Genomic DNA, 13,773 nt, shown 5'->3' with positions numbered 1-13,773 from the left:
ATATTTTTTTAAACAATAGCATTAAAGGAGGTAATTAATTTTACGACAAGGCTAACGACAAAAATGCATAGGCTGTAAACTTGGGTGGAACTTCGAATGTGGGATATTTTCGCCTAATGCAATTTCGTCAGCGAGTGCTTTTTTCCTCCCGTTGATGATAAAATTACGGCAGGCTCGGTGATGGCACGCTCTTTCTACAGAGTGTGCCTAGGTAAGGGGGTACAATACCTATATAAAGCTTGAATGAAGATGCTCCCAGCTATTCACTCTCACCTTTCTCATAAGCGCGCGCACAGCACAACGTAAATCTTCCGGCCGAATCGTGAAGGAAGATCGACTTCGGTGGCTACTTGGCGGCAATAATTTTCCGCGGAAAGGATTTCACTTACAGGTGAGTTTGAATTTAATATTTATTTACGATATCGCATCAACATACGTTCGAGTAAAGAAATAAATGCAATTAATATTAATTTATAAAATATTTTATGTCATTTTCCTTTGGCACACGATATATAAATATATGTTGATTATTTTATTCTCTTTGAGTATGATTAATTATTTTTTCTCGTGTTCATAACATAACAAAATATGTACTTTAATTCTTATAAATATTAACTAAAGAAATGGATATATATATGTAAGTCACAAACATGTTGTTTCTTATTCAGGTTGACAATAATTCACATTAATTAACATTAATGGTGTTTTTTTCATAACCAGTGCTCATCTTGCACTTTTAGATATTATCTAAAAGTGACATATAGATATATATATATATATAGATATATTTTTTAATAAAATCATTTTATTCGTACGTTACTTTCCTCAAACGTATGTGATGTCAAAGCCGCAGGCAAACCTCAATTGAAGGAGAAAAGAGAAGCGAGTGTGAGAATCATTGTGCGAGAGTGAGAGTGAGAAATGATGATTGCTCGTTTTGGTCACCGCATCCTCGAAGAAAGTGAGTACGTGTGTGAATATAAAGATACACGCACACACACACACACACACGCAAGCACGATAGTGTGGATGCACACTTGTTGCACGTAGGAAGGATACGGATGCCTTCTTGTTTTTCGAGTATCCGCGGCAACGAGCAGTCAAACACGTCACAAGTATCGAGGAACAAATGACAAGTCTTATAGAGTGTTCGCTATTAATTGAAAGATAATCATTTCGAATATTTTCCTTCTTGAAAACACTATTATTGTAATCATAATTAAAAAATTTCTTTTTGTACATAATTTAAAAAAAAATAAATAAATCTCAGTATTCTTATCTTTTTATATTTTTTTGACTAAAAAAAATAATACCATGATTCAAGAGCGAGTTTATTTTATTTTTCATCCGCAAAACGTGGAAAGAAGATAAAATCGTATCGCTCATTCGTTTCTAAAATCATCTTGCATTGTGACTTCACGCACGAATATTAAAGAAAAAAATAATTATTAGAGATATTACTTGTCTCGTGACATTTATCTTCGCAAATTACAAAATTTGCGCGAGAGAAGAAGATGAGTTTACGACATTCCTTCGTACCCCGATAAAAATGTAAACGCAATGATGCAAGGATGACGAAAAAATATTGAAAGGTGTTTCAACTTGCTTTATGGCACATCGTGAAATATGTCATTATTACTTGTAATAAAGCAATTATTAATTATCTTTCAATCCGCCACGATTACATCGCGCTCATATAGTTATAGAATTGCCGGCGAATTAGATTACAACATTAAAAAAAAAGAAAAGAATTCGCATACAATTTATTCATGTTAAGTAATATAAATCATCAATTATATGAATATAATAGCATGCGAGGAGAATTGTTGTTGTGCAATATATAAACTTTCTAGTAAAATTCTTGCCATCGCGATTGATTGATTTCGAGTGCTCGACTGAAAATATTCTCCAATATTGGAATATTATATATGTCAATTATAATTTGACCAATTTTATAGTAGATGGGTAAATTTATCCGAGAAGAAAATAATTTCGCTTTTATCGCATCGACAAATCAATGGCCTACTTCAAGAGATGACATTCGAAAGGATTTTTAGACTAGATATTTTTTGTCATAACAGAGATTTTAATATAGTAATAACTCAGGTGGCATCTAGATACGTCATCAATGTTTCCCTTTTGCAATGTTTAAATATAAAAAAAAAATGTTAAATGTTAAAAAAAAAAACTGTTTTAAAAAACAAAATGTTTTAAAAAACAAATTGTACCAAAAGCAGATATACATATAAATGTTTTTCTAAATTAATTGTGAATCACGCATCAAAATGATCTCGCAACGTTTACAGCGTCGCTTTATACAATGACATCCTTTCGCTAGTCGCGGTACTTAAGATGCGTTTTCTACAACTACTATACACGATAGTAAGGACACGTGCGTCAAGAGGTTGACAAAAAAAAAAGAGAAAAGATGGTAAACATAGAGGGAGACAGGAGAGAAAGAGAGAGAGAGAGAGAGAGAGAATGGACCATGCTCGTACATACGCAAAGAATATTAAATGTCAATGAACGGGCTTGAAAACGCTCGTGTCTCACCATCCAAGGAATTTAACAGCAAAGTTCACGCTTTCCCGCCGTGGGGCACATTTTTGCATCTGAATAAAAATTCGCAAACGACGCTTGTTGAAAGATGATTGTCTCGATGGGATAAAACCTCACGTCAAATTCTCTGCCGAGTAAATTTGTAAATTTTTGCGAGTCGATAAAAAGAAGCGCTCGCCGTAACGCCGTATCGTCGATGAGACGAACTGAAAAAAAAAATAAACGCGATAATCGTTTCTCGCGTCGAGATCGAAGGGGCTCAATACCGTATGTATAAAATCAGGAGTCAATTAACACGGTGAGAAAATTCCATTCTCTCGCATGTGAAATTTTCGCCGAATTCGGATGTTGGGATGAAATGCCATTTTCTCGACTGTCGCGCATTATATACGGAGGTTACGTATTTGGTGTTCGCTGCCGATTGCTGACATTGCACGGTAGAAATCACGGCGACGGTGATTTTTCACGTCGCGCGAAACACGGCCGGTTTCAGCGCGGGCGCACATCAGCGTGTACATACAGTACACAGTATGTGTACTGCCGATGTATAAGGAAATCGATGTCCTCGTAACCCAGACCTATTGGACGTAACAGTTTTCACTGCGCGAGATCCGCGGCCGCAAATCGCTGCCTCTACTTAAATCGTTTCGTCATTAGCGTCATTAACGTCCGGCGCATCGCGAGCGGATTGCCCAGCTTCGTGATTTCGAATTTAATTGAAACGCGCGTTACATACAATTTCGCGCGCGCATCGAGATAATGCATCGCCATAATTTCATCTTTACGCATTATCTTCTGCAGCACCGTTGGGAGAAACAATTTCTTTCTTTATATGAATAACGCCATACCTTTCTTTATAATATAATAAAATATATATTTCTGCATTGAAAAAAATATTTTTGCGAGAGCGATATTAAAAAAAAAAAAAAAATTATATAGCCACAAATACAGAAAAGAATTGTGATAATCTCTACAAAATGTAGAACTCTGTCCCAGTCATTAGAAACATATTAGATTTGAAATTTCATGAGAAGAATTTCACTGTGTTTTAATGAAGTTTAATTCTATCCTCGCGGAGTCGCATTCAGCGACTAGCAGCTTGAATTATCATGAATAATAAAATCGTTCCTTATCACAATTGACGTTCTCAGCTCTCCGCTTACACAGTTCCAACGCTGTGTCATCTATCCAGAAGATATTTCGACACACCTATTAGAGGGACCCGCGTTCGGGAGGGATCCCCGTTATAATTGCCAGTCGATGACCCCGAGCGGGCTGTTTAGATGTGCACGCATCGATTCTTAAAGTCCGAATAATAACCCCGAGTAGCCCAGTTTCCTCGGCGCGGGACGCTCGTTATGAAACCTCCGTAATAAACGTGTGCCTCGTTATTAAAATGCCGACATCGACGACGATGTCGGGCCGGCGAGAGGAAAACCGCAGCTTCTCAAGTGCATGCTACACTTGCCTAATCGCGCGACCGCAAAACAGCAACTTTACGGCCGGGTTCGCCTGCGCAAAAGCTACACGAATTTCGCACACGATAATTGCACGACGCGGACGCGAGCGACGGCCGTTGTTTCTCGAATTATGATATCCTAATATACGACGCCGGAGTCGGTGAGGATTTCGAAAGAGACCGCCTCTCCCCACGCAATGCCGAGGAGCACGGCGGGCAGAGACGGATGTTAATTAGAACGTAATTAGTACCGACGCGTTAATTTGATTTGCGAAGTGACGCGACAAGAGGGGTGGAGGAGGGGGAAGGAGGGAGAGTCAAATCGGGAGAGCATCGTCGCGCGTATATCGCGTACATCACGAGTGTAATGTTTCATTGGCCGAATTACGGGAACAGAAAGAAATATAAATTAAATGCGTGTAACAATTACGTTGAATAATTTTCTCGGACGTGACATGGAGTGCTAACTTCGTCGAGATGATGACGATTTGATCGGTCCAACGCGTCACGCTAATCTCGCGTGACTTTTTCGTCCGCGAAAAGTTTGTCAAAAGTTTGTTGGAGAGTATGAAAATTATTACAATGTGCAGCGATGTGTTACGCGATAATCTCTCTTCGTTATTCTCACCTGAATCAACTGCTCAAATCGCAACCGGTTTTATCTCACCATCGCGCTCTCTGTACACATATGTGATTTTTAATTTTTATTTAATTTAACTTAATTGGAATCTCATTTGTGCAATCGATCCTCTGCTACTATCGCAACGAAAATTCTTCTCTCATAGTCATTTTCGCAATTAAATATATCGTGAGACTTGAAAAGAAAATGTTCGCCTATACGCGTGTCGATTCCTGTAATAATTTTCGATTGAAAAGTTTGCAAAATTTATATATTTTATAAAAGTAGGGATTTATAAAATTCTAGATATATGAAACATATTGATCATACGCGGAATCACAGATTCAGAGAAACCAGAAATTTATGCTATGAAAATTCAGCGGAAATCCAACAGCTATATATCTACGACCCATAAAATATGAAAATAATATTCAGGAAAATCAAAAATCTTCTACGTTGTCAATGTGTGAAATAAATAAACCTATAAATAAAAAAGAAAAAATAGATTGTAGAGGAATTTATCGAACGATAGATATATCTCGCGATGCGTATACGAAACACGTGTAAAATCAAGACGTTTGCCGGTACCTATACGTTCCACCAGCCGGCGCGGTACGACTTTCACCTTTCACCTCGCTCGAGCACGATTCCACTGTTGACTTCTCGAACTCTTGCTCCACCGATGCAACGATCCGATGCACCATCGGCTCTCGGATACATCCGAATGCATCGTACGAGTGTTAGACGAGCGCAGAGACGGCGCGTCACGATTCAGTTTCACTGATGAATTCGTGGCGTAAAACTAAGGCGATGGAAAGCATCCGCGCACAAGCGCTCTCCTACAAGTACGTACTTTCGATTTAAAAGTTTGCAAAATTTATATTTTATAAAAGTAGGCATTTATAAAATTCTAGATATATGAAACATATTGATCATACGCGGAATCAAAGATTCAGAGAAACCAGAAATTTATGCTGTGAAAATTCAGCGGAAATCCAGCTATATATCTACGACCAATAAAATATGAAAATAATATTCCCGAAAATCAAAAATCTACAACGTTGTCAATGTCTATGTACGCGACATCGGATTAATCGAAAGTGACCGTAAGATTTCGCGCTCGTTGAACGACGAGTTGATGATGACACTCAGACGCAAGATAAAAAAAAATATGTTTGTTAAACCGAAAGAAGCCGCTATTTTTGCACGTGTATTTCGCAATTACTTGCGAACGTGCCGAAATTATCTATCAAGTGTGCGAATGATTAATGCTACGCAATTTAACTGCCGCAATTATCATAATTTCAATTTCAATATAATGATTATTATTATTATATATTGCGTATGCGTGTGAATCATTAATATTTATGAGTTATTAATTTATTTATTGATTAAATATTAAATCCAATTGTATTTTAATCGATAATTGTATTTCTCACATTTTCATCTCTGATAAATATAACAACATTGTTTTACGCGAGACTAGAAAAGAATTAAACGCGCGCAAACAAAACAAAAAAAAAATCCATAGTTAAAACCAGATTCGCAATAATTCCGGTCGCTATAATATTAATGAAGGTCGTCGTCCGTGAAAGGATGCCGCTTTATTTTCACGGAAGAGAGCAGCAGCTCTACAACATTCGTATGTTCGAAAATATGAGAGATTAAGTGCTCATGCGAACACGTCCATAAATTATCTCAACAAGATGGTCTAGAATTTATGAGACGTGTGAGACGAGACAGCGCGATTATGCTGTGCGTAATCCATCCTGACGAAACATGCCGCTAATACACAAGTCGCCGCACGTGAGAAGAAGCAAACAATAATGGAAACGGCGCCGGCTCCTAAAGTAAAAGAAAGATATTTAATGATCGCGATCCGAGATTAAAGCAACGAACTCCATTACTCGCACGCAAAATTTTCCGCTAAAGCTCTGTCGAAATAATTGCGCGCGATTTCTTTTTTTTTTTTTCCTTTTTCTACGACGATTAATTTCGCCAGCACGCCGGAGGACCTTGGAGATCACTCAGCCGGCTGCAACTTGCCCGGGACAATTATCCGTACAGTCATCGCTTGCCGAAATGATTCTCAGACGTCAATCTTTGCCAGATGAATTTCATTTCGCTTGCGCGATCTCGAACCTTGGATATCCGCCGGCAATTACAAGCCAATTAGAAAACCGCGAAGATGTTACTTTCGAAATGAAAACAAGTCGAGCTAAAGGGGAATACGCTCTTTACATAGCATTCCAGCACGCACGCGGAGACCTTGAAAAGGCGTCTAACGCGCGTCTAACCGTGTAGACATTTTCATAATCGCGTCGTTGTTTTTCGTATACCTACACCGTCTTAGAACGCGGAAACCGAGACCTTGAGGAGAAATCACACGGCGCGCATCGGCTCTCGCTCCTCTTCTCACAATAAGTCATTCCGCCTGCACGGTGACGTCAACTGTCAAAAGCTGCGATCACGGCCATAGATTTCATAATGATCACTTTCTACTTTCGACGAGGAGACCGGTTCATCATCCTTGAATATACCTTTAGACGTACTATTTTCAACCACGTGTCAATGACACTTGACCCTCGCGGCGTGATCTCACGGATCGATTATTTTTAAGGATGAAATTTCGCTCGAAAATCGAGAGTGATTGACATATCGTGATTCTCGCGGAGAGAACAAAAGATTTCAATTATATTAAATGTAGAAAAAAAATTTACAGGACGGTGATGAGGCTCATCGCGGTGATCCTCGTCGTCGCTTTTTCGGGTGCAGCGGTGGGCCAGGATTTCGGCGGTCATGCGCTCTTCGTGAGAACCCCGGACGCGGATCCCGGTAAGAAAAAAATGCGAAAGGACTCTTGCGAGTCCGCTCGGCGGAGGAGAGAGGCCATACAGTTGTTCTACGGTGGCAAAATACGAACCTGATCGCAAACTGAATGGTTTGAAATTCATTAGCTCGCTCGAGAGTCCAGCGGGCTGCTGCCGCGACATCGCCGGCAGACGTGATGGCGCAAAATATCCTAGAGTGGATTCAGGGGATCTACCAGCAGGGCGCACGTAAAAGTAGGTTTCCGACTTTCAGCCGTCGACGGGAAACGGCGAGATACGAAGCCGCCGCCCCATCGCGCGAATAACGAGTATTCCTTCTATCTTTTTTTTTTTATTACTTTCCACGACAATCAAATTTAGCAAATCTGACGATGCGCGCTGATTTGTAGACAGTTCAGTGTCGCTGATGGTCAGAGGGACGCTACTACCCCATGGACTGGTAAATTGCGATTTCATGCGCAAAAAGCTGCGACTATGCGCAGCCGACGCAATCGTCGCACCGATTTAGATGCTATAGACGCGCAGAATTATTAATCCATAACTGCCCTGCTGCTAATCAATCATTTCTATCATGATACCTTGACGAAAATTTTCTCACGCTCGACGCTGAGATTAGCTTTGATGCACGCTTAATCCAACCGACAGCAAATTATTTTCACTTACAGCACACGCGAGTCAATGCACTCTTAATTAACTCACAAGCACATATATATTTCATTATCTTTATTTATATTCTTAAAAAATGGTTTTTGTATTCAAAGAGACTGAGAGACGAATACGCACAAATATTTATAAAAATTAATTTTATAAAAATTTATTTAATACTTTAATATCAATAGCATCGATACGAAAAGTATTGCAATTGCATTTTTAATTAGAATCATTGTTCAATATTATTTTATCAACAAGATGCATAAAAAATATTGAAACACTAATCGACATAATTTTGCATTTTACTTAATATTTTATTTCTGTTGCATAAAACTGATAAAAGATTATCGTATAAACATTTTTTTTTTGAAAAGATTTTCAGTCACAATACTTCTCATTCACATCGTCGTTATGTCGATGAGAAGCATCAGTGGATTCTCACTCTCGACGAGCCCACGTTTTCTTACAGCTCGCCAACAATCGGAGTCAAACGCGTACTTGCCGCCGTTCAGCACCCAACGACCGCCCGAGAAACCCCGGCCCTTCCAGCCATCAGGGGTGACGAGTTTTCCAATCCAGAGGCCGTCATCACTCTATACTCCGCCGAATACCGGTGGTTACCCGGGCTCCGTACAACCCTCGTACACCCCGAGACCGAGCTTTCCCAGCAGCCAGCAACCTACGTCAACGTATGTGCCGCCAAGTTTCAGCGGCTCCACGTCCTACAACCCTCGGCCGAGTCAACCTTCGTACTCTAACACGGGCTCGTCGGCCTTTCCGCCGCTGAACTCCCCGGAATCGTCGAGCACTTACCTTCCGCCGCAACCGCCGTCCTTCCCGTCGACCAGTCCAAGACCCGCACCTTTGCCCGGGTCCATAAGTGGGGCCAACGGCTACCAATCTTCCGTCGGTGTCGGCAGCACAGCGGGAGGATACTCGCCTGGAGGTACTCCTGGAACATTACAACCGCCGGTTACAGGATATTCGACCCCAGGCGGCTTCTCCACATCGTACGGCTATCCATCGGAGCGGCCCACGCCAGGTTTTCCAACCCCGGGCGGTGGAGGATATCCTAGTTCAGGCTACCCTCCAAGCGGAGGGGGATCTACTTCGACTGGATATGCACCCTCCACTCCCGAAGGACCAATCCCTCCCTTCACTACGCCAGGTGAAGCTGGCACTGGTACTGCTGCGCCAGGGGTTCCTGGTGCAGAAACTGGAACTGCGGAGACAGGCACTGCTTCTTCAGAAGAAACTGGAGGTACGTTCTCCTTTTTATTGTGAAGTTACAATATGTATAGACACACGTGAGACTATATAATTTGATTTTATCATCAAGCCGTCACGGATGAAGATCTCAAACATCCCCCGCATATTCATAGTCTCGACGTCGAGTGCAGTAAAACCATGATGACGATCAATATCGAATTCAATCGCGCTTTCGACGGCGTTATTTATTCTAAGGTAAAACATCAAAAAATCGAGAATTCTTTGTACCGAAACTCATCGGTAATAATCTCTGCCTTGAATTTCAGGGATTCTATATGAACCCGGAATGCAGGTATGTAGAACAGAATTCGGGTCAAACGAAATATTCCTTTACCGTGAGTCTAGAGTCGTGCGGAACTCAATTCATCAATGATTTCGAGGGTGAAGCCGGTCAAGCTTATCTGGAGAACGTTCTTGTATTACAGGTAATACGGGATCAAGCCAACAAAATTTATTACTTTTTCAATTCCTCGATTTACCTTAGAAAGAAAAAAAATCGCCTTGATATAAAAAATATTCATCGCTTCAGAACGAACCGGGTATACAAGAAGTCTGGGATACAGTGCGAAGAGTACGATGCCTCTGGGAAGGAAACATTAACAAAGCCCTAACAGTAAACTTCTCAGTGGACATGTTGAACCAGGAAATCGTTACCTTCAGTGGCGATACGGCTACAGCCAAATTGGATATTCAGATCGGTAGAGGACCTTTCGCACCTGCAGCTGATGGACTAGTAAAGATCGGAGAGACAATGACCTTAGTCGTTTCCGTGGAAGGCGATCCCGGCTTCGATCTTCAGGTACGCACCAACAATTAATAATAAAGTAAAAAAAGATGAATATAATAAATAAATAAAAAATAATAATAAATTGGTAATTACTTCTCGACGTTCTATGATTATTCTTTAAATGACAAAGTTTTAGGACAATTTCTCCTTCAATCACAAATAAAAAATATAAATTAAAAACAATGTTTAATTATATATAAATTATTTTTTCAAGGTACGCGATTGTGTGGCGCGAGACGAAGCCTCGACCAATATGCTGCAGCTCACCGACGAAAGAGGCTGCATCTTGAAACCGAAATTGTTCGGTGCCTTCCAAAAGACAAACGATACCGGAAATACAGGCGCTTCTATTATTGCTTATGCGTTCTTCCAAGCTTTTAAATTCCCTGATGTTATGGATCTATTCATTGAGTGCAATATCGAGCTATGTAAAACGGATTGCGAGCCTTGTCCAGGAGAGCAAGTAAGATGCATATAAAAGTCAGATGATAATTTTCTATTCGTTAATATTAATACGTGTTCTAAAATCTAAAATATTGATAGCATATTCCAAAAAATTTCACATTATTCTACATTTTTTAATTACTTTTCATTTTTTATATAGTTTATATTATATAAATTAATTTGTTTTAGCAAATCGAACCAGGTAGACGTCGTCGATCGATAATGTACACATCTACAAACACTTCGACGAATCCGGTTTTGCTATCGGACCCGGTTCGTGTCGGACGTCGTTTCAAAGTGATCATGTTAGATGACTTGAGCACAGCATCCAGTCAGATCTTGGAGAGCATGGAGGAAACGGCCGTCGAGACGATGACAAAGGCGAAAGATGTTTGCATGAGTAACGGCGGCTTTTACACGACTTTCTCTCTTATGTTGAGCACGCTCTTCGTCGCGACCATAAGCGCGGCTGTGCTTTACATTAAATTGCAACGGATTCGTACAACAAAATTTGTGGATTCGTAGAAGGATATTATTTACAACACCTCGATAGTTACTATCGTAACGAAGTTAGAAAAGAAGTTGCGTAGCAAACGATGAACGCGTGCCAGTAATCAAATAATGCTTAAGCAGTGAACATTACCCTTCATCGCTTCGTAATCATTTTTCCTGCAAAAGAATTTATAGAGAAAGACCGAAGAAAAAAAAGTATACACCGAGATATCTGGAACAAATGTTATTACAATTATGATAAATTAAGACAATTTTTTTTAATTCGTTGTTCCCGCATATCTATAAATTAATTTTTTTACCGGAATATATGCTAATTTCATTTTACTCGACAGAGGTGTGCAGCCATATTTTACATATCAGTTTACGAATATAATCTAACAAACTACTCGTGCAATCCTCGAATGACGATAGTGCTCATTTTGCGTAATATTGAATACCGTTACGATATGGTATTTATTGGATACTTTGATATCAACAATGTAGATCTTAAGGATTTTAAATAAATTATGATATTTGTAAAAAAAAGCTGTCTCGTTATCATTATCCCCTTTTACAAACGCACATGATCGCTATCTCTTAATTCCTAAAGATGGAATAAAAATATATGGATAAGGAATTATATTATATTTCTAGGGAATATAATATAATATTATATTGCAATTTTTTATGATATATATTTTATAAATAATCTAAATAATTACGTTATACGCATATAACAAATATATACATGATTCAAGTAAATGCAATGTTCCATCTTCAGCATAATTCATCGCTACAGAAATTAATTGAGTATATAAACACATAAAATCAATGAAGTAATATATCCTATTCTTTATACAATATTAAAAGTATAAAAGATGTTATATCCCTAATATTTATAATATATGTTATATTTCTTTAATATAATGTTAATTTATTTCATCTGATCTAACTTTACAAAAACGTAAAATATATAAGTACTCTCCTCTTACTTTCCTTTCACGAATAATTTTACCAGACATACCTAATTTTTGGAAAACACTCAATATATATTCGGGATCATTTTCTTTAATAACGACCAAATAAAATAAACCTGCGTCTGATAAGATTTTGGGAATAATAGTAAATATCTGTTCCATAACTTGCCTACCATTTTTGCCACCTGCCCAAGTCTTAAATATAAGTCTATTGTCTAGCACTTCTTCATATTCTGTAACTACATATGGTGGATTAAATAAAATAACATCAAATGTACATCTAACCTGTATACAATCTAACAAATTCATATGGAGAACATCTACATCAACAGAATTAACTATACTAGTTCTTTTAGTGGCCCTACATGCATCAGGATTTATATCAATTGCAATACAATGAGCATTATATCTTTTCAATGCCATTGCTAGAGCTGTGATAACTATACCAGAACCGCTACCTATCTCTAAACAAATCACAGGCTTCATCGCATGCAGAATCTCCAAATCTGCTTCCAAAGCATCTATTAAAAGATACGAATCTTCAGAAGGATCATAGACTGTTTTGAGTTCTTCCTCTGATAGATTAACTACTGGAGTTTCCATTATGTATGATAATAAAAATAATAAAAAGTATTTTTTTTATAAAACTTGTGAAGTAGTTAATGTTGAATAATAATTTGAAATATTAATAGTATAGTTAATTACATTGAAAATTATTGTTGTTTATCAGCTTCCACTTTGGTTGATTCTTCTTTATCCGGGTCAACAATAGTACTACTATACGCAGAACTATTATCTAAGAGTGTCTTTCTCTTAGCTGTGCTCTTTTCAACAGCTTGATGTATTTTGTTTAATCGCTCTTGAGTGGTTTGCAAGATGTTGCTAACAATGGTAATTTTATGTTTAGCGTTGATGAGTTTCTTTACATAAGAATCTGTTTCCAATGGATATTGTAATGCTTCATTAATTCTCTGAAGTTCCTCTGTTAAAGATTCAATCCGCTGCTTCAATTCTATTTGACATATCCTATAATAAAAAAAATTTATGTATAAAAATAATAAACTCTTTATAATTTTTGTGCGCACCAATTCAATATAAATTAGATGAACAAACATAACCTTTTACAATAATTTCAATAATTGTACACAAAGATTGAAATTAAATTTTAAAATATTTGGGAAATCTTGTAAAGCTATGCTTGTCAAATAATAATAAAATATATTTTGTATGCGAATAAAAAAATCGCCATTGTTCATCATCACGATTCAATAAACAAACCTGTATTTTGCAAATAGATAGCACATCTCATGAAAGAAATGCGAGAATAATAAATATACAATCATAAATTTTGCAAAAAAAACGCGAAAAAGAGAGAATAAATGTTATTACTGCGTGCGCGCGCTGGAGCGAATCGTAATGAAGAACTTGACATCACCTTGTGGCGCGAATTCTATCGTCCAGCTGATCCACTGTAGGTTTCAAAAGACTCATAAGACCCTCCGTTAACGCATCCCGTGTAGGATTTTCGCAAAAGTCGTCTATTTTGTCGTCGATAGACGTATTGTCACTCGCCGTGTCCACGTCCATGTTATGGCGTAGTGAATAGTAAAGACGAAAGAGAGAGAGAGAGAAAGAGAGAAGAGGAAAAACTCTCGCCTCTCGCCGCGAGAGGCGCAGCGACCTGA

At 38.4% G+C, this 13,773-nt stretch overlaps 3 protein-coding genes across 3 annotated transcripts; 1 reads left to right on the top strand and 2 right to left on the bottom strand.

Moving 5' to 3' along the window:
• The first annotated feature begins 256 nt into the window (after window positions 1–256).
• Window positions 257–11,657, top strand: LOC126849877 (uncharacterized). The gene is made up of 9 exons (XM_050592208.1): window positions 257–391; window positions 7,360–7,472; window positions 7,595–7,702; window positions 8,589–9,380; window positions 9,459–9,583; window positions 9,655–9,813; window positions 9,918–10,187; window positions 10,390–10,638; window positions 10,809–11,657. The coding sequence occupies exons 2-9, from the start codon at window positions 7,367–7,369 to the stop codon at window positions 11,142–11,144; spliced, it is 2,145 nt and encodes a 714-aa protein (XP_050448165.1). The 5' UTR covers window positions 257–391; window positions 7,360–7,366; the 3' UTR covers window positions 11,145–11,657.
• Window positions 11,658–11,781: 124 nt separating this feature from the next.
• On the bottom strand, window positions 11,782–12,691 carry LOC126849904 (methyltransferase N6AMT1). The gene has a single exon (XM_050592284.1). It carries the CDS (start codon window positions 12,689–12,691, stop codon window positions 12,041–12,043), a length of 651 nt encoding a protein of 216 aa, XP_050448241.1. The 3' UTR covers window positions 11,782–12,040.
• A 110-nt stretch (window positions 12,692–12,801) lies between these two features.
• LOC126849909 (SNAPIN protein homolog) lies at window positions 12,802–13,719 on the bottom strand. Its single transcript, XM_050592293.1, has 2 exons — window positions 13,524–13,719; window positions 12,802–13,114 (listed from the first exon to the last, which is right to left on the bottom strand). Exons 1-2 carry the CDS (start codon window positions 13,673–13,675, stop codon window positions 12,802–12,804), a joined length of 465 nt encoding a protein of 154 aa, XP_050448250.1. The 5' UTR covers window positions 13,676–13,719.
• Window positions 13,720–13,773: the final 54 nt, after the last annotated feature.

This window comes from Cataglyphis hispanica, chromosome 5, assembly GCF_021464435.1.
Source record: "Cataglyphis hispanica isolate Lineage 1 chromosome 5, ULB_Chis1_1.0, whole genome shotgun sequence".
Classification (NCBI taxonomy): domain Eukaryota; kingdom Metazoa; phylum Arthropoda; class Insecta; order Hymenoptera; family Formicidae; genus Cataglyphis; species Cataglyphis hispanica.
The sequence above is the reverse complement of the archived record's forward strand: the minus strand, read 5'-3'. Positions and strand labels throughout refer to the sequence as shown.